Here is a 24,880-nt window from a genome sequence, read left to right on the forward strand (position 1 = left end):
AAGGCAAAGATGTCTGCTCTCATCACTCTTATTCAACATAGAGCTAGACATTCCAGCCTTCACAATAAGGAAAGAAAAGGAAATAAAAGGCATATAGATCTAAAAGAAAGAAGTAAAATCTGTTTACTTATTTGCAGATAATGTGATTACACAGAAAATTCCAAGGAATTAACAACAAAAAACTCCTACAACTCAAAAGTGACCAATAAATTCCTCTTTAAGTAAATTTAAGTTGGGTCTCTATCACATGTAATTGGAAGAGTCCTTTATTTATTTACATATCCATCAACTAGTTATTGAATGCCTAAAATTTGCCAGGCAATATTCCAGGCAATAGATACACCATCAAACAAAAGAGTTCTTACCCTCAACGGTGATGGTAAGAGATGCAAAGAGTTTAAAAAAGGTAAAAGAGAAAAAATGAAGAGTGCTACTTTTAAAAATGTGGTAAGGGAAGACTTCTTTGTTAGGACACCTCATATAATGAGGAATTTGGCCAGGAGGATATCTGAGAGAAGAGTTCCAGTCAGTGGGAACTGTGAATTCAGAGAGCCTGAGGCTGAAACAGGCAAGTATGTTTGAGAAAAAGCAAGGAGGCTGGTGGCTGTGCAGAGTGAGACAGAGGAGGGGAAATAGGCTGTGGATCAGAGGTCCTTGTGCCAGATCTTACAGCTCCTTGCAGTTCATGTAAGGACTCGGATTTTACCTGGACTGGGCAGAGAAGCACTGAAAGATTTGCGCAGGGGTGTAACCTGATAGCATTTATATTTAGTCCTGCCACTTCAACAGATAAACATAGCAACTGGTTTGCTAAGATTTAGGCCAACCCATAACCATCCTTCAACTTTTTCCTTTCAATTTCAAAACTCCTCTATGGCTTCCTCCATCTGTTCTTTCCTTCTTCTGAGAAGTGCCCTCTCTGCCCCTTTACAGAACTAACCACTTCAGGAACTCCTTGGACACATTCCTTCTTGTGAATAATTCGCTTTCCCTCAAAAGCTTGTTGTGTATATGTAACTCATTACCTGTAAAAGAAACCTCTGGGAGTTGGGCAAACTTCCATTGTAAACTTTAGCCTCGAGCTTGGCTCCACCCTCCAGAATGTCTCCACCCATCAAGAAAAATGCTTTGGGCCAGTCTTGCTCCTCCCGATTGTCAGGCTACTCCTCCCTCTTCTTTTGACTGCTATCCAAAAAAGCAGAAGAGAGAACTCAAGTTTCAAGGCTGCTCTTCTAGAAACAAGTCTGCCATCATCTCCAGCTGTGTTGGAATCTGTTAAGTCTAGTGAGTACCTCATCTCCTCTCCCGTGTAAGATTTCCTGAACTGGCACATCTGATTTTCAAGCAAAGATAATGAACAGGTGAACGAAACCAACAAATCAAAAATGCTGTCATTAAAGTAAAGTCTTGGGCAGCCAAGGTTTCTCTCAGAATTTCTCAGTTATGTGATACTATCTATTAAGTGATGAGGGGTATGCACACACAAAAGGCTATAAATGTAGCAGCTGAGTTTTCATGTTGAACCTTTTGGTGCTATTTGATTTTTTGAAAAACCATGTACATGTGTTAACTTGATAAAATTTTTAAAAAATTTTAATTGAGCCAGATGCAGTGGCTCACGCCTGTAATCCCAGCATTTTGGGAGGCTGAGGCAGATGGATCACTTGAGGTCAGGAGTTTGAAACCAGCCTGGCCAACATGGTGAAACCCCGTCTCTACTACAAAAATTAGCCGGGTGTGGTGGCATGTGCCTGTAACCTCAGCTACTCGGGAACCTGAGACAGGAGAATCACTTGAACTTGGGAGGCGGAGGCTGCAGTGAGCTGAGATTGCACCACTGCACTTCAGCCTGGGTGACAGGGCAAGACTCCATCTCAAAAAAAACCCAAAAAACAAACAAAAAAACAAAAAAACGACCAGATAGTGGCTGAGTTTTTCACTGTTCTGTCTGCTTAACTTCCCACCTTGCTCAGTGACAGATGGGAATCCAAATTCTGCATCATCCAGTAAGTACGTAAATTGCCTCTAGGAAACGTTAGGAAACACAGATGCAAACCTAAGAGCAGCCACATTTCTCCTTTAGGTGGTCAAGGGCAGCTGCAAAAGTTCTGTATAGGAGGGGTTTCTGGTAGGGTCTGGTTGGGGTTGGAGAGAACAGAAGTGGCTTTACCTTGTGTTGTGGCTATATATGTTAAACTACTATTATTACTTGGAAACATAGAGGGAGGAATGTTTATGGAGATGTGGGAAGGCTAAAGCCCTCTTGGCTGTATGGACAAAGAGCTTGCATTTCAGATGAGACCTTAAATACTTTCAGAAGCCCATCTGACCAGAAGTGGTACTGTCTTTCTTAGAAGAGTTTTCCTTACCAATGTTTCTGTGGCTCAGTATAAAAATCTGGACTCACCCTGGGAAAGTTATCTCAACTCTTTTACCTACAGATAATTTTACAAACCTGTAAAACAGAAGTTGTAAAATGCTAAGATCAATGAAAAGGTAGGAAAAGAACTTTGTTGAGGAGAAGGCAATCTTATGGTTTTGATTAAGAAGATGTTGATGTTTGCTTTTCGGTAACAGAATGGTTAGGTTCATTTTAAGCTCCAAATGACTGGTCAATTTTCCTTTCAATGTACATTTGAAGGATTCTGAATGTGGTGTACAGTACTGTATGGGGGCTAGGGAAGAAATCATGCTAAACTCTGATTCTATTCAGAATTAGCAAGCCCCAATCATATTAATATTTACATAATTATTTAATGTCTTCCTTAATAGTCTATAAACTTCATGGGAGCAAGACTAGCTATGTCTTGTTCACAGCTGTATTTTCTTCCTTAATAGTCTATAAACTTCATGGGAGCAAGACTAGCTATGTCTTGTTCACAGCTGTATTTTCAGCATTTAGTACAGGTCTAGCATATAGCAAGTGTTCAATAAATACACGGTTAATGAATAAATTCACTGTCCAATTTAAATATGTGTGCATGTTTGTATATACTTGTCTATAAAAGGGAAATAATAATATCTGAAAAGTGCTTAATAGTACAACCACTTGCCAGATCTCAGCAAAAATGTTACCTCCCTAGAGAGAACTTCTAAAAGTGTCCCTTTTCTCCCATTACTCTCTTTTCTTGTGTAATATCACATTTATTTGTTGCTTTACTATGTGTGTCTTTCCATGAGAGCAAGGAGGACCTTGTCTCTTTCATTCCCTCTTATATCCTCTATGTCTGAAATAATTCATGGCTAGTGATAAAGAATTGTTGAATATATAAAGGAATCATGCCAACCTACCAAGAATGAAGCACAAGATCTTAAGATATTTGTCCAAATTTCTGCCTTTTAATAAGATCAGAAATTTTTTTCTAATACTTCTCAACCATTTAAAAATACTATTCATTTTTACATCCAAGTAATGAAAGAATCAGGACATTCCTTTTGGAAGAAATAGTTTCAAAATTTTACCTAAATTGCAAAATTATACAAACAACTCAAGTGATCATTGATAGGGGACTGGTTTAAGAAATTACAGTGCAGCTCTTCACTAGAATGTCATGCAGCTGTTATAAGAAAAACCAGGACAGGGACGAATGTGGTGGCTCCCACCTATAATCCTAGTGCTTTGGGAAGCTGTGTGCATGTTTGTGTATATTTCCTTGTCTGTAAATGGAAATAGTAAATAACTGCAAAGTGCTTAGCACAGGAGAATTGCTTGAGGCCAGGAGTTTGAGACCAGCCTGGGCGACATGGCGAGATCCCATCTCTAAAAAATTTTTTAAAAACACTTAGCTGGGTGTAGCGGCACACACCTGTAATCCCAGGTATTCTGGAGGCTGAGGCAGGAGGATCACTTCCTCCCAGAAGTTTGGGGCTGCAGTGAACTATGCTCATGCTACTGCACTCCAGTCTGGGTGACAGAGTGAGATCCTATCTTTGCAGGGTGTTGGGGGAGGAAAAAATAAATAAATAAATATTTCATTTAAAAAAAATGAAGATCTCTGTGCACTGGTATGGAAGGCCCTCAAAAAGTACATTGTTAAAAATGTTTTTAGTGGGCAGAATAATGTGTATTCTGGGGTCTCTGCTTTGTAAAACTGGTGGAGAAGTAAGAATCTATACTCATAATTTGGTTGAATGCACATAAAGAAACCTTGAAAAGTAAGTAGAAATAATAATGGTTTCCTGGGGTGAGAGCAAACCAGGCATCTTTGAGACTAGAGGTGGGAGGCAGATTTTTTTTATGGTTTTTTGAGCCATTTGAAGATATTATGAAAAAAAATTTAAAAACATAGAGAGACAGTACTGTTGATTGCTTAACTTCTTTCATTTAAAATAAACTGATGCTAATTCTGTTAAGAGGAGAGTAGCCAAAAGCATAGGCTGTGACTTGCCAGCAAATGACAGGGACCAGTAGTTCCCTCCCTACCTAATCCCCAATGCCAAACAGAATGACATTGTTGGACTTGAGGTCTTAACCTATAGGGAAACTGGGATTCAGAGTGATTTTACTTCTGTTCTTTTTTTATTATTATTTTTAATTTTATTTACTTATTTATTTATTTATTTATTTATTTTTGAGACGGAGTTTCGCTCTTGTTACCCAGGCTGGAGTGCAATGGCGCGATCTCGGCTCACCGCAACCTCCGCCTCCTGGGTTCAGGCAATTCTCCTGCCTCAGCCTCCTGAGTAGCTGGGATTACAGGCACGCGCCACCATGCCCAGCTAATTTTTTGTATTTTTAGTAGAGACGGGGTTTCACCATGTTGACCAGGATGGTCTCGATCTCTTGACCTCGTGATCCACCCGCCTCGGCCTCCCAAAGTGCTGGGATTACAGGTATTTATTTATTTTTTTAAAGATGGGGTTTTACCATGATGGCCAGGCTGGTCTTGAACTCCTGACCTCGGGTGATCCACCCACCTCAGCCTCGCAAAGTGCTAGGATTACAGGCGTGAGCCACTGCGCCCGGCATTACTTCTGTTCTTAAGAGCAGCCTTTTCTCTTAAAGCCTGCCAAAAAATTTTTGTTAATGCTTCCCTTCCCATGGAATATATAGGCAAGAGAACCCTAGACAACACTTTACTAAACTGGACCTTAGAAAAATCTTATCTTGGAAAGCTTCCCCCTCAGTTTTCCTGTATTTTAATGTTTCCTATCAACCTAGTTCTTCTCTACTATTAATATAGATTAGCATTGTCCAAAAGAATGTTCTACAACAAAAGAAATGTTTTATGTCTGTACTAACCTATATACAATAGCCACTGGCCACATGGGGATATTAACCACTTGAAATGTAGCTAGTGTGACTGATGAACTAATTTTAAAATTTATTTAATTCAATTTTTTAAAAAACTGCCACATGTAGACAGTGCAGTAGTTACATAAATCTGGTTAAAGTAGTAAAGGCACATTTCAGGTCTATCCCTTCTGAAAAAGCCATTTATTCATTCAACAAACATATGCCAAGTACATACTATGGGCCAAATGCTACTATAATTTCAAGGGATAGTAGCATGAACATAACAGAAAAGGCCCCTGCTCTAGTAGAACTTACATCACAGTGGCCAGGTGCAGTGGCTCGCCTGTAATCCCAGCACTTTGGGAGACCGAGGCGGGTAGATCAGAAGGTCAGGTGTTCAAGACTAGCCTGGCCAACATAGTGAAACACCATCTCTACTAAAAAGACCAAAAATTAGGTGGGTGTGGTGGCGGGTGTTTGTAATCCCAGCTACTCGGGAGACGAAGGCAGGAGAATTGCTTGAACCTGGGAGGCAGAGGTTGCAGTGAGCCGAGATCATGCCACTGCACTCCAGCCCAGGCGACACTGCAAGACTATCTCAAAAAAAAAAAAAAAAAAAAAAAAAAGAACTTACATCACACTGCAAAGAGCAGCAAACTGCAGCCCATGGGTCAAGTCCAGCCCTCTGCCTGCTTTTGTATAGCCTTTGAACTAAGAATGGTTTTTAAATTTTTTAATGGTTGAAAAAATAACTAAAAGAGGAATACTAATTCATGACCCATGAAAATTAAATGAAATTCTAGTTTCAGTATCCATAAATAAGGTTTTATTGGAACACAGCCATGCCAAAATTTATCCAGGTATTGTCAATGGTTGCTCTCTCAAGGGCAGAGTTAAATACCTGCAGCAGAGACCACATGGCCCACAAAGCCTCAAATATTTACTATCTGGCCCTTTACAGAAAAAGTTTGCTGACCCATATTCTAGTAGAGAGTAATATGCTTGGCACCGTGATAAGCATTTCACATGTATTATCACATTCAGTCTTCAGGACAAATCTCTGATGGTGATTCTATTAGTTGTTCCATTGGTAAAATGTGAAACTGAGATTCACAGTGATTAATAATTCAAATAAGTTCACACAGTTCATAAGAGGCAAAACTGGGAGACAGTATCACATGACTACGTGGCTCAGTAGTCAATATATTTAGCCACCATACTATAGACTGGTGCTTTTCATACTTGAATGTACATACAAGTTACCTGGGATCTTGTTAAAATGTCAACATCTACTAATTCAGTAGATCTGGAGTGGGGCCAGATAATGTGCACTTCTAACAAGCTTCCAGGTGATAATGATGATAATGCTGGTTCACAAATCACAGCCCCTAAATCAGTGATTCTCAACTATGACTGTTGCCCATTAAAATCTTCTGAGGAAATTTAAAAAATATATGAATGGGAAAAGAGCCCACTCCCAAATATTCTGATTTAATTGATCCAAGACCTAGGCATCAGAGTTTGTTTTTAAACAAAGTTTTCTTGGTGATTCAAATGTACAGCTGAACTGCGAACCACTGCTCTATTGAAATCCTGTTGAATGATAGTAAAAACATCCAAATGGGAATCCAAAGACCAGAGTTCTAGTTCTAACTCTGGTATGACAGAATGAAGCAGGCTGTTTCCCTTCTCTGAGCCTCCAGTTTTCTTTGCAGGTGAAAAATGAAAAAGCTGGAACCAGATGGTCTCAGAGGGCTAAAGATCACTGACTTGTCATGTCTTCACACAAACAAATGAGAGGGGCAGAAGTACCCAGGTTTCCTGATGCATTGGGTATATCAACATGATATCCAAACACTGGTCCATTTAGAGTAAAACTGCAATTATGTATTGTTTTGGCAACGTATCAATACAGAAATGTTTCCACATAGCCAGACTGCTTTACACAGAACTGTAATCAGAAAAATGATTTAATGATTATGAGAGTAATACATATTGCATTATAGGAAATTTGGAAAATTACAGGAAGTACAATGAGGAGAACCTCATTCATAATCTCTAGAACTGTATTTTTAACAGCCTCAACCATTTGGTCACAAATAACATTGTGATCAAATGATTTCCCACAGAAGCAGGTGATGGCCCAGAGGGGCCTCCCCCACAAAAGTCCTAAATGTTAAAGCCCCATTATTACATCTCCAGTAAATGCAGCTCCAAGTCTGGACTTGAAAGTAGTGTGGGCCCCTATTGAGAACATGGGAACTGCAGCCTATAAACTAGAGAGTTTATAAACTGTGACAGTACTTTCATGTCTAATTGGTACTACTATTGGGCTACTGTCGGTTGCTTCATCTACAGAGTATCCACTTTGAAAAATGCTCCTTAACATTTCTGCCCTACTTTGAAATTTGCAGGTGAAAGACATCAGACAAAAAGGCTTAGCCCTTTGCTTTCAGTGAGATTAAGTGGGTGACCCAGATTTTTACTTCTTTAGAAATGCATATAGGAGTCAATAGGGCACAGTATTCAGGAGAATGGGCTAGGACCTGATAGTTCTGGGTTCCAATCCAACCAATGCCTCTTACAAATAATTTTCTCAATCTATAAACAGAGATGATAATAGTACCCACTTCACAGGGTTTCTCTGAAGATTTAATGATGAAGTGTATATAAAACACTGAGCACAGTTTTTAGAACACAGAATGTACTCAGAAAATGGTACTATCATGATGATTATCAATAACAACAAAACTTAGCCACTTTGGGGTATGGCTACCTTCAGGGACAGAAACAAATATATGTCCTATTTGCTTGTCTTTTAGATGGACTGGTCTCTGTGCAAATCCTGAGTGCTAAAAGATCCAACAAAACTGATGCTAGCTTGTGTCACCATGAAGATGCTACATCATGCCAAGTGGTTTCAGCGCCTACTAATTTCTGGTTCTGTGAGGGCACTGTATAAAGATAATAGAACAGCAGCCCCTCAGAATTTCTCCAATTATGAATCCATGAAACAGGACTTCAAACTGGAGATTCCAGAGTATTTCAACTTTGCTAACGATGTCCTGGACCAATGGACTGATATGGAAAAGGTATGGGGCAAGGGCCAGTCAGACCACAGTTTCTCAACTGGGAGTAATTTTACCCCTAGGTAACATCTCTAATGTCTGGAAATACTTTTGTGACATGGGTGGAGTCAGTTTCTACCAGTATTTAACAGGTAAAAGCCAGGGATTCTGCTAAATATCCCGTAATGCACAGAGCAGCCCCCAGAACAAAGAATTCTTTGAACCAAAATGTCAATATTTCATGGTTAGTTGAGAGACCCTGGATTACATAAATGTAGAATTCTAGATTGACTTTAAAAAAACAAAAACAAAAATGAGAAGCGTGTAAAGTAATCCCAGGAGTCAGAAATGGTAGAAAAGAAGGCACAGATAAATCATTGGGGAAAATGTAAAGGAATGCAAGAATTCTCACTTATTGTAAAGAAAAATGATCAGGCTAAATGGGAAATGATGTGGGCCAAAAGAAACGACATGGCTTCCACCATCTAGAAATAAGGACCCCAAAGTTATTATTTTTTCTATTATTTTTAGTTATGTAATAATTATACATACTTATGGGGTACAGAGATGTTTTTTGATACTTGTATAAAATGTGTAGTGATCAAATCAGAGTAATTAGGCTACCCATCATCTCAAACATGCATTATTTCTTTGTGCTGGGAGCATTCAAAATCCTTTCTCCTGGTTTTTTGAACATACACAATAAATTATTCTTAACTGTATTCACCCTACAGTGCTAGAGAACACTAGAACTTATTCCTCCCATTTAGCTATAATTTTGTATCCGTTAACCAACTTCCTCCTATCCTCCTCTCCCCACTACCCTTCTCGGCCTCTAATAGCCATAATTCCACTCTCTACTTCTATGAGCTCTTTTTTTTTTTTTTTTTTTTGAGACAGAATCTCAAGCTGAAGTGCAGTGGTATGATCTCGGCTCACTGCAACCTCAGCCTCACAGGTTCCAGAGATTATTGTGCCTCAGCCTTCCAAGCACCCAAAACTATAGGCACCTGCCACCACACCGGCTAATTTTTGTATTTTTAGTAGAGACAAGGTTTTGCCATGTTGGCCAGGCTGGTCTTGAACTCCTGGTCTCAAGTGATCTGCCCACCTCAGCCTCCCAAAGTGCTGGGATTACAGGCCTGAGCCACCCGCTGTGCCTGGCCAAGCTCTTTTTTTTTTTTTTTTTTTTTTTAAGAGAGAGTCTTCCTCTGTTGCCCAGGCTGAAGTTCAGTGAAGCTCTTTTTTTTTTTTAAGCTCTCACATATGAGTAACAACATGTGGCATTTATCTTTCCATGTCTGACTTGTTTCACTTAACATAATGTCCTCCAAGTTCATACATGTTGCCATAAACAACAGAATTTGATTCTTTTTTATGGCTGAATAGTATTGCACTGTGCAATACTATACCATGTTTTCTTTATCCATTTATCTGTTGATGGACATTTAAGTTAATTTCTTATCTTGGCTTTTATGTACAGTGCTGCAATAAACATGGCTGTGCAGCTATCTCTTCAATATACTGATTTTCTTTCCTTTGAAAAAATATCCAGTGGTGAGATTGCTAAATCATATGGTAGTTCTATTTTTAGTTTTTTGAGAAGCCTTTATATTGTTTTCTGCAATGGCTATAGTAATTTGTATTCTCACCAATAGTGTTTAAGAGTTCCCTTTTCTCCACACCCTGTCAAGCATTTGTTATCTTTTGTCGTTTTGATAATAGCCGTTCCAACTGGGTAAGATGATATCTCATTGTGGTTTTGATTTGAATTACCCTGATGATTAATGATGTTGAGCATTTTTTCATATACTTGCTGTCAATTAGTATGTTTTTTGAAAAATGTCTATTTAGATCCTATGTCCATTTTTTAATTGAATTATTTGTGGGTTTTTATTTATTTATTGCTGTTGAGTTATTTACATTCCCTGTATATTCTGGATATTAGTTCCTTGTCAGATGAATAGTTCACAGATATTTTCTCCCATTCTACATCTTGTCTCTTCTCTCTGTTGATTGCTTCCTTTACTGATCAGAAGCTTTTTAGTTTGATATAGTATCATTTGACTGTTTTTGTTTTTGTTGCTTGTTTTCACATCCTTATCCCTAAAATATTTGCTAGGGGAGTCTCAGAGCCTACTCTGGCTCAGAAGGCTGTCCGATTTTATTAAATTTATTATAAAAATTTTTAAAAATAATTAAAATTAAAAACAATAAAATATTTGCCTAGACCAACGACTTGAAGCATTTACACTGTTTTCATCAGTTGTTTTATAGTTTTGAGTCTTACATTTAAGTCTGTAATCCAGTTTAAATTGATTTTTGTATGTGGTGAGAGATAGGGTTCTAGTTTTAGTCTACTGCATATGGATACCGCTTTTCCTCACACCATGTACTGAAGAGGATATCCTTTCGTCAGTGTATATTCTTGGCATCTTTGTTAAAAATCTGTTGAATGTAAATGTGTGGGTTTATTTCTGGGTTCTCTATTCTGTTTCACTGGTCTATGCGTCTGTTTTTATGCCAGTACCATGCTGTTTTGGTTACTATAGCTCTATAGTATGATTTGAAGTTAAAAAGTGTGGTGTCTTTATCCAGTTTTGGTAGAATGCCCTAGGAAGAATTCTTTCTTCTTCAGCTTTTAAAAAGAGTTTGAGAAGAATTAGTGTTAAGGCTGGGCACAGTGGCTCATGCCAGTAATCGCAGCACTTTGGGAGGCTGAGGCGGGTGGATCACCTGAGGTCAGGAGTTTGCGACCAGCCTGGCCAACATGGTGAAACCCTTTCTCTACTAAAAATACAAAAATTAGCTGGGTATGGTGGCGCTCAGTAAAATTCAGCAGTAAAGCCATCCAGTTCTGGGCCTTTTATTACTGATTCAATTTCATTACATATTATTGGTCTGTTCAGGTTTTCTATTTCTTCATTGTTTAATCTTGGTAGGTTATGTGTGTCTAGGAATTTATCTATTTCCTCTACTTTTTCCAATTTATTGGCAGATAGTTGTTCATAATAGTCTTTAATGGTTTTATTTATTTGGGTCTTCTCTCTTTATTTGTCTTAATCTAGCTATAAATTTGTCTATTTTGTTTTTCTTCAAAAAATTTTGTTTTGTTGATCTTTTATAATTTTTGCCTCAATTTCATTTGTTTCTGCTCTGATCTTTACTATTTCTTTCCTTCTACTAATTTTGAATTTAGTTTGTTCTTGCTTTTCTGGTTCCTTGAGGTGCATTCTTAAGATTATTTGAAATCTTTCTGCTTTTCTGATATAGGTGTTTATGGCTATAAACTTCCCTCTTCACACTCTATTTGCTTTATCTCATTGATTTTGATATGTTTCCATTTTCATTATTTTCAAGAAATTTTTTGCTTTCCTTCTTAATTTGTCATTGACTCACTGGTCATTCAGGATCATGCTGTTTAATTTCCCTGTATGTGTACACTTTCCAAAGTTCCTCTTGTTGTTGATTTCTAATTTTATTCCACTGTAGTCTAAGAACATACTTGGTATGATTTCAGTTTTTAAGAATTTGTTGAAATTTGTTTTGTGCCCTAAAATACGGTCTATTCTGGAGAATGTGCCATGTGCTGATAAGAAGAAGAATGTGTATTCTGTAGCTGTTGGGTGAAATGTTGTATAAATATCTTTTAGGTCCTCAGAACTGGTCCTATCTGAACTGGTCCAAAGTGCAGTTTAAATCCAATGTTTCTTTGTTGATTTTCTGTCTAGATGATCCATCTAATGCTGAGAGTGGAGTGTTAAAGTTGCAAATATTGTTGTGTTGGACTCTATCTATCTGTTTACATCTAATGATATTTGCTTTACATATCTGGGTGTGCTGATGTTGGGTGCACATATATTTACAATTGTTACATCCTCTTGCTGAATTGATCTATTTATCATTATATAATGACCCTCTTTGCCTCTTTTTATGTTTTCTGACTTAAAGTCTATTTCACGTGATATAAGCATAGCTATTCCTACACACTTTTGGTTTCTATTTGTTTGAAATATTATTTTCTATCTCTTCATTTTCTATCTATCTATCTATATATTTTTGAGACAGAGTCTCACTCTGTCACCAGTCTGGAGTGCAATGGTGCAATATTGGCTCACTGCACCCTCCACCTCCCAGGTTCAAGTGATTCTTCTGCCTTGGCCTCCCAAGTAGCTGGGACTATAGGCACGTACCACCATGCCCAGCTATTTTTGTATTTTTAGTAGAGACAGGGTTTCACCATGTTGGCCAGAATGATCTCAATCTGGCCAGAATGATCTCAATCTCTTGACCTCATGATCCACCCACCTCAGCCTCCCAAAGTGCTGGGATCACAGGCATGAGCCACCGTGCCCAGCCCTATCTACGTGTATCTTTACAGGTGAAGTGAGTTTCTTATAGGCAGCCTATAGTTGGGTCTTGTTTTTTATCCATTCAGTCAGTCCACACAGTCCATATCTTTTATCTGGGGAATTTAAACTGTTTACATTCAAGATTGTTATTGATAGGTGTTATTTTGTTCACCGTGAGGGTGCCAGCAGTGGTTCCAGTGAGTCCCAGGCAGGATGATCCTTAGGCTCCCAGAAAGTGTGCATGGGCACTGGCAGTAGTGGTGGTAAGCCTCAAGTGGGTCAGTCCTCAGGTCCTTTGGCAGTACACATGGGTACTTGTAGTGTTGGACTGCATGGGCCAGTCCTTTGGTCCCTAGATGGCACATGCAAGCACAAAGTGGCTCTGCCACTAGAGGGGGCAAGATCATGTTCATGGCAGCAGGCTGAGGAAGGCTGCTCTCAGGCTCTGGGGAGTGTGCTTCAGTGCCTTATGTTAGGGCGCAGCCTCCCTGATGTGCTGGACTTCCTGTTCCCTGGGGTAGAGTGCTGTGTGTAGGCTCGGGTGCCAGTGGCCTGGCTATGTCACTGGAACCACCTGGTGTTGCAGTGCTGTAGCCCTCTAGGTGAATGTGTGGGGATGTCAGCAGGGACTCAAGGATGTGGACATGCAGGGGCTATTGGCCCCAAGGCAAGATGGTGGTAGCTCTGTTTCTAAAATGATGTAGCAGCTTGGGTCCTGGGGTTTGTGGCACAGGGACCTAGTATGGTATGAATTTCCTCTCTAGAACAATATTATACTATACTAGCTTACTTTACTATATAGCATTTACTAGGCTCAGGACCTGTGAGGGCTGAGGGGTTCTCCTGTAGGGAGGATTTCAGGCATCTGTGGTGGGAATGTGGACTGCTGAGGATCTTCCATTTACATTTTCCCCACAATACAGAGTCCCTCTTGGCTCTGAGTTGATCCTGGCCAGCTGCTGTCCTTCCCACTTTATGCTTTCATCCTAGTTTTCAGGTCTTGGAGAGTTTTGTCACTTCCTTGCTAAATTCCAGTGTTCTCCCTTTGACATTCTATTTGTCATGTGGTTATCTGCTCACTGTTTTGGTCCTTCTGATAGGAGGTGAGTACTGGGCATCTTTAGTCATCCACCTTGATGATATCTCTCCTAGAGATATTTCCCAATACTCCATGCACGTTCTAACTAATGACTTGTGAATTTTCTTCAGCTAATATATTCCACTAAGTCAGCTGACCCAGAAGTTAGCTGTATAACAACCTTTAAATCCGTGACTGGTTTGTCTTTCCTCAGGCTGGAAAGAAACCTTCAAATCCAGCCTTCTGGTGGATCAATGGAAAAGGAGAAGAGGTGAAATGGAGTTTTGAGGAACTGGGATCTCTGTCCAGAAAACTTGCCAATGTACTTTCAGAAGCCTGTTCCCTACAAAGAGGAGATCGAGTAATTTTGATTCTGCCCAGGGTCCCAGAGTGGTGGCTTACAAATGTGGCCTGTCTGCGAACAGGTTAGTAATGTTTGCTTTCTGATCATATTTAAACTAAGCTGGATGGGAAATTTTCCTAAATAATCATAATATATTTATTTTGATGTGGGCTTATTGTCAAAAAGTATCTTTAAATTATATAAAAGTGTTAAGTCATGGTAGGCTAATTCCTTATCCCTAGGTGGAACATCTTTAAAGGATAACCTTAGAGTTACAGCCTCATAAAAATTGCTGTGTTGCCCTGATTAGAAAGAAAAGATATTCTAAAGAACCTGGTTCTGCCTCCTGGTTGTTGGTTTCTTGAAGAACCCTGCTGGAGAGAACTGGTCCTTCCCAAAGTAAAATGATGAGCCAGTTTCAAGAGTCCAGGAATGGCAGATATATGTTCCCCAATCTTCTTGCCTGCTGTGTCACCTGGGAAGAGTAAAACCTATTGTGAAGTGAATAACCTCCATCCCTGTCTTAAGGGTCTGGAACCTAAGGGTGGTGGGGCCCAGGAGTCAGATTACATATTTTTGAGAGTCCATTTATCCTTTGAGAAAATTATATCCAAAGCTTACTGAGCACCGTTCTAAGTTCTTTACATGTTTTAACTCATTTAATCCTCTAATTATCCTATAGGGGAAGTATTATTATTATAATATCATTTTACAGATACAGAACCTGAAGCTCACAGAGGTTAAGTGGCTTGTCCAAGTCCCAGCTATAAGTGTGTCTCGCTCCAGGACACTCTTAATCATTATACTTTATCTTACAGTATAATATACAACCAGCAGGAATAGAACCACAGAAAAGATGAATGCCTCCACCCTTTCTTTTGGAAAGAAATTATAAAACAATCACGTACATTTTAAGAGGCATTAAGTTGAAGTGGTCAAGTCCACAGTTCTGGAGTCAGGCTACAGGGTTTAATTCCTGCACTGTCACTTAACTACTTATGTAATATCTTGGGCAAGTTATTCATAGTTTTTTTGTTTTTTTTTTTTAGTTTTTTTTGGTGGGGACTGAATGAGTTAAAACATATAATCAAATACTAAATAAATATTGGGTAATATTACTTTTCAATCAAAACTTTCTTCAAGCTCAATGTTATGGATGGTCTTCAAATAAAGAATAATTATCCAGTATTTAACATGCTTTCATGTTAGGCCAAAAGGGTCATAGACTCTGAAATCCCTTGAAAGGCAAAAGCAGATAAATGGAAGTAAGATAAATAGATACCTTCCTCATAAACTGACTAACTCATTCTGAGAAATACAGAATGTATGGATGTTATCTACACTACTCTAACTAACATAATGAAAAATAACCTTTCTTCTAAACATCATTTCTTTTCTGCTCCTTTAGGGACAGTTTTAATTCCAGGAACCACTCAGCTGACCCAGAAAGACATTCTCTATAGACTACAATCTTCAAAAGCAAAGTGCGTTATCACCAATGATATTTTAGCCCCAGCAATAGATGCTATTGCACCCAAATGTGAAAATCTGCACTCCAAGCTGATTGTGTCACAGAACTCCAGAGAGGGATGGGGGAACCTCAAGGAGATGATGAAGTGAGTAGCCATGCTTGTTGTAGAACAGCTTTGCAAAAGGAAAGGCAACAATAAAAAGATATTCAACCCAGTAGTGATTAGAAAAATGCAAATTAAAACAATAGGCAAAGGAAACAATAGGTAGTTATTGCTGTACTAATAGTGTTAAACTCTGAGGTGGTTAGGAGCTTGGAGTGCTTTTTATAGGTTGGGATCCCCTGAGATGGAGATTGGTGTATAAGAAGTTTATTAAGGGCTGGGCGTAGTGGCTCACACCTGTAATCCAAGCACTTTGGAGGCCAAGGTGGGCAGATCACCTGAGGTCGGCAGTTCAAGACCAGCCTGACCAACATGGTGAAACCCCGTCTTTAAAAAAAAGAAGTTTATTAAGAAGTTCTCTTGGTATTAACACCCGTGAAGGAGGGGTAAGAATGTAGGATTGGGTAGAGAAAGAAATTTATTTGCGATGTATTCCTTGCAAAGCCTTCAGTCAACCCACTGGGACCTCTAAAGGTTGAACAGCTCCCAGAGCTGTTCCCAGCTAAGGCAATAGGTCCTGGCCTTTATACACCCACATTGGTCAGTAATTATGTGGGCTGTCCCTAGGAGGCAAGACCTTTAACAAGGCAGCTCTCTTCAGTCAAGGCATTCTCTAAAGAGGGCTCCCAGCTCCTGTGGGGATTAAATCCTTCATTCCTGCAGAAGGATCTTGGAAGTGCATCACAGCATCAATCACAGAGCTGTTATGATCTCCCAGGGAAATGGATCACAGTCAGTCCTTCAGTGTTGGCTATGCCATTCCCTTGCTGACAGCCAACACTGGTATCAAGTTAAAATAAGAAAAATGCTTAATGTTAATCAGTGAAATTATAAAACTGAATTTCGCTGATGTTCAAGCCTAGCTTAGGGGGCGTCTATGGGTTACTTGGAACTCTTGACAAGTACTGGCTATGACTTAGAATTGGGCTGGCAGAAAAGTCCTTCACTAGAATGAGCTTCCTACCTTTACTCAAGGATTTGGGAGCATGCTTGCAACTATGGACTTGTTCCTATAACATTTAAAATTGCTAATATTGAGTTCTTGCCAAAGGCCAAGTACTGGTCTAATAAAAATAATGTAATTGCAATCATAGCTTATATTGATATGGTTATGTACCAGAACCTATTCTAAGGACTTCAGATATATTACCTCATTAAAACATCCCAGCAACCTAGATACTATAATTACACAGATAAATAAGGTCAAATGCTAGTACCTAGCAGAGCTAAGTTTCAAACCCAGGCAATATGGTTGCTGAGCCTACATTCCTCACTTCTGTATGTACTGCTTCTAGTAAGAGATCAGTAAGATAACTCTGCCTCAGGTTTTCAGGGCAACTGTGCTGGTAACAGAAGTGATAGGAACATGACTAAAAATACTATTTTTACTTAATTAAGAAAATTATGGAATCATAGACTGAACATTTGGTGTAGCTCTGTTAGGTTTTGAAAACAGCTTTTCAGCCAGGTACAGTGGCTGATGCCTGTAAATGACCACTTTAGGAGGCTGAGGTGGGATGATGGTTTGTGACCAGGAGTTCAAGACCAGCCTGGGAAACAGAGTGAAACCTCCTCTCTACATAAATAAAAATTATACATAGTGAAACCTTTTCTCTACATAAATAAAAATAATCAGCCAGGCGTGGTGATGCATGCCTGTAGTCCCAGCTACTTGGAAGGCTGAGGTAGGAAGATCGCTTAAAGCCAGGAGGTTGAGCCACCACACGCCAGCCTTGGCGAGAGAGAGAGAGACACAGATAGAGAGAGACAGAGAGTAAGAGAGAGACTGCCTCAAAAAAGAAAAAAAGTAAGAGCTTTTCTATATTTCTTATGAATGGCCTGGTTTCCACTCATTCTCATACACTTGATATGTATGCGTGCAGCTGCCCTAATGTGTGACTTGTATAGAAGTCTGATTATCCTTTGGAACTAAAAGGTTTGCTTTCTCTTTAACTGGAATTCTTTCTTCCCTGGATGGATGCTTTAGATCTTGTTTAGTCTTATTGTTTACTATATCCAGAACTATGTAGACACTCTTGTGGGAAACAGAAAAACCATCCTTTCATAGCTGGCAGGTTTTTTTTTTTTTTAGACAAAGTCTTGCTCTGTCGCCCAGGCTGGAGTGCAGTGGCTCAATCTTGGCTCACTGAAACCTCCACCTCCTAGTTCAAGTGATTCTCCTGCCTCAGCTTCCCAAGTAGCTGGGATTACAGGTGTGTGCCATTGTGCCTGGCAAATTTTTGTATTTTTAGTAGAAACAGGGTTTCCCCATGTTGGCCAGGCTGGTCTCGAACTCCTGACCTCAGGTGATCCACCCACCTCGGCCTCCCAAAGTGCTGGGATTACAGGCATGAGCCACTATACCTAGCCTCAGCAAACATTTTCTGTAAAAGGGACAGAGAATAAATGCTTAAGGCCTTGCAGGCCATATAGTCAGTCTCATCACAGCTACTCAACTCTGCCATTGTAGTGTGAAAGCAACCACAGATAATACATCAATGAATGGGCAATAACATTTACAGAAACAAGAGGCAGGCCAGATTTTGCCAGTAGGCTGTAGTTTGTTGAGTCATCAGTCCCCATGACTTTTACTAATATGTATTGTATTAACATACTTATTTTTAAAAATCACATTTTAAAGCATCCACAGGGGAGGGGAGGGAGAAATTCTTCCTTATCCATGACTGCAAGATCACAGACTCCTCACTCTGCTGGAGGTATGATAAAAATGCTTCAATCCTTTCTTATCATAGGATAAATAGCTAGGAAAGCAGCTATTATAAATGGGCTTTTGAGGACAAAGTTTTGATTCTAGAAAGCACCTAAAAGGAAGAGAAAGTGATGGCTTTTACCTTGTAATTCAAGCTAAGCCACTGGCACCTGATTCGTGACATGAAGAGGTTCAAGGGGATAGCTTCTCAAATATTTTTCAGTGGTAACCGTCTGTGATGCTGTGTTTAACATGCAGTCATTATAGTTTTTCCCTTGCAGACATGCCAGTGACAGCCACACCTGTGTGAAGACAAAACACAATGAGATGATGGCCATTTTCTTTACTAGTGGAACAAGTGGATCTCCGAAAATGACTGGACACACCCACAGCAGTTTCGGTTTAGGATTATCTGTAAATGGAAGGTATACTTCCACAGAAGTGCAGCTTGAAGTGTCAAAACTGCAAAAATGATGACTTATGTACTGGGTTTTTTTTTGGGGGGAGGGGGGTGGGGGACCGAGTTTTGCTCTTGTTTCCCAGGCTGGAGTGCAATGGCACAATCTCAGCTCACTGCAACCTCTGCCTCCCAGGTTCAAGCAATTCTCCTGCCTCAGCCTCCCGAATAGCTGGGATTACAGGCAGGTGCCACCATGCCTGGCTAATTTTTTGTATTTTTAGTAGAGATAGGGTTTCTCCATGTTGGTTATTCTGGTCTCGAGCTTCCGATCTCAGGTGAGTTGCCCGCCTTGGCCTCCCAAAGCCCTAGGATTACAGGCATGAGCCTGCACACCTGGCCATGTACTGGTCTTTTATATTTGCTTTCCTATGTACATCAGGGATACTCTTTGTTTCCCCAGGTTCTGGCTAGATTTGACACCCTCAGACGTGATGTGGAATACCTCAGATACGGGCTGGGCAAAGTCTGCATGGAGTAGTATTTTTTCTCCATGGATCCAGGGAGCATGTGTCTTCGCACACTATTTACCCCGTTTTGAGCCAACTTCTATTTTGCAAGTAAGCCAGAGCACAAGGAGGTCAATATTTAGAAGTGCATTAAGCAGTATGGCTGACAGAAATGATGAATAAGGCAACTTTCAGAGACCAGAGTAGACAATATGATTTAAGATATGCCACATCCAGAAAGTCAATAAGCCTGAAAAGATACAGTTGGCCCCCTCTATATCCACAGGTTGTGCATCCTCTGATTCTGCCAGCCACATATTGAAAATATTTGGGGAGAAAAACAAAAAACAAAATACAACAATTAAAAAAATACAAATAAAAAAATACCATGTAACAAATATTTACATAGCATTTGCATTGCTTTAGGCAGTATAAGTAATCTAGAGATGATTTAAAGTATACGGGAGGATATACATAGGTTATATGCAAATACCATACCATTTTATATAAGGGACTTAAGCATTCCTGGAACCAATCTTGCAGACACTGAGGAATGATTCTACAAGAAAAAGTAAGAATGCATTTATATTAACATAAAAAATGTTTAAATTGTGCTGTGCCAACCAAAGACATTTAAGCACTTATTAAAGTTGTAGTAAGACCAAGAGTTTGCTTTTTCTAAATTGCAGACACTCTCCAAGTACCCCATCACAGTGTTCTGTTCTGCACCAACTGCATACCGAATGCTTGTACAGAATGATATGACCAGGTAAGAAATGTTAGTAAATAGGTATTTAGTGGGGGGATGGGAGAAGAGGAAGCTATTATAAATCAAGGATCTTTCTGCCTGAAAACATAGCTCCAAGCCAGTAGACACAGGATTTAGCAATCTCTCCTCTTCCTCCTTCTCCTTCTTGCTTGCATTCTGTGAATGATAATTACTGTGTCCAGAACAGGCTCCCCTAAATAAGAAGAAAGTGAGGGTTCCACGACATCTATAGCTCTAAGCCCAGTGATTATGGGTAAGAAGATGGTCAATCTTTTGGATGATGGCTTTCTCTGAGCTGAGAAAGTAGAGAACTTATTTCTGTTTGGAACCTTATCCCAGCAGATAGAAAAGATGATCCATATCTTTTATTCTATTGCTAATTCTATTTGAAAGGGTGCATTGGTAATCTGAAAAGAAAAACAACCACCATTTTTCTTTGTCTTTTTCTTTATTTCAGTAGGTTTTGGGGGACAGGTGGTGTTTGGTTACATGCGTAAGTTCTTCAGTGGTGATTTCTGAGATTTGTTGCACCCATCACCCGAGCAGTGTACACTGTCCCATTGTGTAGTCTTTTATTCCTCACCCACCTCCTACCCTTTTCCCAGAGTCCCCAAAGTCCATTGTATCATTCTTATGCCTTTGCATCCTCATAGCTCAGCTCCCAGCAGCCATTATTTTACTATATTCACAACACTCAATACTCCTGGTCTCCAGATGTAAGGGATTTTTTCCCCCACATTGACCAATTCTCCAATATCAGCTGAGTGTCCTATGATTTAATTCAATCTGACATTATCTCCCTAAAGACAGCATCGTATCCCACAGGTTAATAACTCAGTCCCACATGACTGTTTCCCACTGCAAATGCTAATCACAAGTCCAGGCTGTCACCTTCGCATATGACCAAATGGCTATAAATCAGAGGTTCCCGTGACCCTTCCTTGGGTTTAGTAATTTGCTATGATGGCTCACAGAATGCAGGAAAACACATTTTCCAGCTTATTATAAAAGATATGATAAAGATTACAGATGAATAGCTATGGAGATGAAGAGGTACATAGGGTGAGATCCACAGGATCCCAAGTGCAGCAGCTTCCATCCCTGTGGAGTGGGGGTGCACTACCTTTCTAGCACATGGAGCTCTCCAAACCTCATACTTCAGGGATTTTTTTGGAGGCTCCATTATGTAGGCATGATTGATTATTACATCAATCTCCAGCACATCTCCTTTCCCTGAAGGATGGGGGTGGGGTTGAAAGTGACAAGCTTCTATTCCTGGCTTGGTCTTTCTGGTGACCAACCCCCATACAGGAGCCCCATAAGAGTTGCCTCATGAGAACAAAAAACGATTCTATCACTCAGGAAATTCCATGGAATTTAGGAGCTCTGTGTCAGGAACTGAAGTCAAAGACAAAATATGAGAACAAAAGATACTCCTAGCATACCCCTCGCTTGGGAAATTATAAAGGTTTTAGAAGCTCTGGGCCAAGAACCAAGGATGAAGACCCAATACAGGTTAACTATCCCTTATCCAAAATGCTTGAGACCAGAAGTCTTTCGGATTTCAGATTGTTTTAGATTTTGGAGTCTTTGCATTATACTGGTTGGGCTGCCCTAGTCCAAAAATATAAAACCTAAAATCCTCCAATGAGTATTTCTTTGGAGCATCATGTTGGTGCTGAAAAAGTTTCAGATTTTGGAGCACTTTGGATTTTGGATTTCCAGATTAAGGATACTCAACCTCTACATATTTCCTGTTATATCACGTATCACACATAAATATATTTAAATTGATGTTATTTAATTTTTGAATAGGAAATAATTCACTATTCACCAGTTGAAAAAAATTCAACAGATATATAAAAATACATAGTGAAAAGTCTTGCTTCAAACCTTGTCCCCAGTCACCCAGTCCTCTTCCATGGAGGCAATCTGAGTTTCCAGTTTCTTGTTGATTCTCCCTGAAAATACACTAACTAATATGCATGTGTTCTCCCCTTCTCTATTTTTTTTTTTGAGACGGAGTCTTGCTCTGTTGCCCAGGCTGAAGTACAGTGGCACAAACTTGGCTCACTGCAACCTCTGCCTCCTGTTCAAGTGATTTTCCTGCCTCAGCCTCCTGAGCATATAGTATTACAGGTGTGCACCACCATGCCCAGCTACTTTTTGTATTTTTCATAGAGATGGGGTTCCGCCTGTTGGCCAGGCTGGTCATGAATTCCTGACCTCAGGTGATCCACCCACCTCAGCCTCCCAAAATGCTGGAATTACAGGTGTGAGCCACTGTACCCAGCCTCCCCTTCTCTATTATAAACATAAATGGCATCAAAAGATTCACACAGTTCTGCACCTTGCTTTTTTTCCCTAACAACACATTCTGGCACTGTGCTGTGCAATATGGTAGCCACTAACCACAGCTAGTTATTTAAATATAAATATTAATTAAATAAAAAATTCAATTTATCAGTTATACTATCCATGTTTCAAGTGTTCAACATTCACATAGGGCTAGCATATACTGTAGTGGGTAGAGCAGATTACAGAGTACTTCTGTCATGACAGAAAGTTCTGTTGGACAGCACTGTCCAAGAGCTTCCTCATTCTTTTTTATAGCTGTATAGTATTCCATTGTATAAATATCTGACAATCAGTTTAACCAAACAATTGGTAAACTTTTCATTGCTGATTTAAAGTGTTTTTATGGTGCTCACTTCAGCAGCACATACACTAAAATTGGAATGATACAGAGCAGATTAGCATGGCCCCTGCTCAAGGATGACATGCAAATTTGTGAAGCATTCCATGAAAACATAAAACATAAAATAAAATAAAATGTTATTATGGGGTACCTTTCCTAAGACTAGAATGACTTTCTTTGTAATAAATTATCTCCCCTGCCAAAAAAGGGGGGAAGAAAAACTAGTATTTGAGGTGTTCTAATATCATTCTATGGTATTAGAATGATTTATCTTTTTAATATAATTTTTATTTTTAATATTTGTGATTATATAATAGAGGTATATATGGGGTAAAGTGGTTCATTTTGTGCTAGGGAGAGGAATTAAAAAGCAACTAAAACATTTTATATTGAAGTTCATAAGAAATAATCCTTAATTTTCACTTCTCTCCATTTTTCCTCCTAAATCTAACTTACCTGTTTTCTGAGAAGCTATAAGTTTGAAAGCTTAAAACACTGTGTGAGTGCTGGGGAACCAATTACTACTGATGTGACTGAACAATGGAGAAACAAGACGGGCCTGGATATTTATGAAGGATATGGACAGACTGAAACGGTACCTGACCTCACTGAAAGACATAGCTGGACTCCATTTAATCAGATGAATAAAAACCAAAGTGTCCACTGTATCCTTATGATTATTTGAGGGATAGGAGTGGAGTGGTTAGAAAATGTTTAAAAACTATTGCTTGCAAGAACCTAGTTGCAAAAAAGCTCTGTTAACAGATAGTTGCTTAAATAGCTATTTATTGACAAACACCACTGTTAATGGATCAGAGTGAGGGAATTACAATTTCTTTTTTAATGAAATAATACTGGATTGGCCAGGCACGGTGACTCACGCCTGTAATCCCAGCACTTTGGGAGGCCCAGGTGGGTGGATCATGAGGTCAGGAGATCGAGACCATCGTGGTCGACATGGTGAAACCCCGTCTCTACTAAAAATACAAAAATTAGCTGGGCATGGTGGTGCATGCCTGTAATCCCAGCTCCTTAGGAGGCTGAGGCAGGAGAGTCACTTGAACCTGGGAGGCAGAGGTTAGAATGAGCCGAGATCACGCCACTGCACTCCAGCCTGGGTGACAGGGCAAGACTCCATATCAAAAAAAAAAAAAAAAAAAAAAGAGGTAATACTGGATCTACGTAAAGAAAGAATTTGTCCCAGTGTGATAGGGAAGTATATTATTTAGGGCTGCCTCAAAATGGAAAATGCTGAGCTCCTTGCTACCTAAAATATTAAGAGTTTGCCAGACAACTCCTTAGCAACCATACTCTGAAAAGGAGTTTTTAAAGAGCTCATAGAAGTAAAGAATAAGAAATTCTAGAGGAAATGAATGAAATAAGAACAAAAATGAAATAAGAATAAAGAATAAAATAAGAAAAATGAACAAAAGTGGTTATTCTGTAGAAGAGGGAGGAGTAAGATAAAATAGATAAGGGAAAGGTTGAAAAAAACTTTTCACAACGTGGGTCTTTATAATGCTTCAATTTATGAATGATGAGAAGGTATCATATGGTCAAAAATGAAAATATCAAAAATAAAAACAAATATTGAAAAATTAAATAGAATAGCATAATAAGTATCATGCTAATACGAGTGCAAATGTTAATATACTCATGTTTTGATAAATATAGATACATTAGCAATTATTGTTGTACCTATATTATATATATGTATGTATTTATATGTTGTTTATCACTACATTCCATGAGAGTATAGCATTTATTTTGAGCCTAGTTCATAGCTAAGTTTTCAATAAATAATTTGTTAAATGCATGGTAGATGAATAAATTTTAAGTTACTTGTAATGTTATCTTACTTTTTCTTCTTCTTTTTCTTAACTAGGTGCTAATCTGTGGAAATTTTAAGGGAATGAAAATTAAACCTGGCTCAATGGGAAAACCTTCTCCTGCTTTTGATGTTAAGGTTTGCACATCCTCTTCCAGAAGAATGTTTAACAACTCAATCTGTACACTACCTACCACTCGCCCCCATATAAACTCTCATTGTTTTGGTGGTGATTCCATTTTATTTCTATGATACTTT

The 24,880-nt window shown here is 39.2% G+C and overlaps 1 protein-coding gene and 1 non-coding gene across 5 annotated transcripts in view; both read left to right on the plus strand.

The window, feature by feature from the left end:
- The window catches only part of ACSM3 (acyl-CoA synthetase medium chain family member 3), a 53,738-nt gene that overhangs the window by 17,936 nt on the left and 10,922 nt on the right, over window positions 1-24,880 (plus strand). The window contains exons 1-9 of one of the 4 annotated variants that reach the window (XM_012464689.3): window positions 1,172-1,284; window positions 8,059-8,328; window positions 13,949-14,159; window positions 15,486-15,693; window positions 18,703-18,846; window positions 19,282-19,438; window positions 20,017-20,096; window positions 23,266-23,389; window positions 24,680-24,760. In XM_012464689.3, coding sequence (XP_012320112.1) covers window positions 8,110-8,328; window positions 13,949-14,159; window positions 15,486-15,693; window positions 18,703-18,846; window positions 19,282-19,438; window positions 20,017-20,096; window positions 23,266-23,389; window positions 24,680-24,760 — 1,224 coding nt within the window. In that variant the 5' untranslated portion in view covers window positions 1,172-1,284; window positions 8,059-8,109. Of the gene's footprint in view, window positions 1-1,171; window positions 1,362-1,915; window positions 2,007-8,058; window positions 8,329-13,948; window positions 14,160-15,485; window positions 15,694-18,702; window positions 18,847-19,281; window positions 19,439-20,016; window positions 20,097-23,265; window positions 23,390-24,679; window positions 24,761-24,880 lie in introns of those variants that run through there. The other 3 variants (XM_012464690.3, XM_012464691.3, XM_012464692.3) reach the window with 3 other exon arrangements.
- Window positions 22,800-22,906, plus strand: LOC135269193 (U6 spliceosomal RNA). The gene has a single exon (XR_010337486.1). It is a non-coding gene; the product is annotated as a U6 spliceosomal RNA (small nuclear RNA).

Source organism: Aotus nancymaae, unplaced genomic scaffold, assembly GCF_030222135.1.
Source record: "Aotus nancymaae isolate 86718 unplaced genomic scaffold, 86718_ANA_hifiasm-v0.15.2.pri h1tg000049l, whole genome shotgun sequence".
In the NCBI taxonomy this organism is placed as follows: Eukaryota; Metazoa; Chordata; class Mammalia; order Primates; family Aotidae; genus Aotus; species Aotus nancymaae.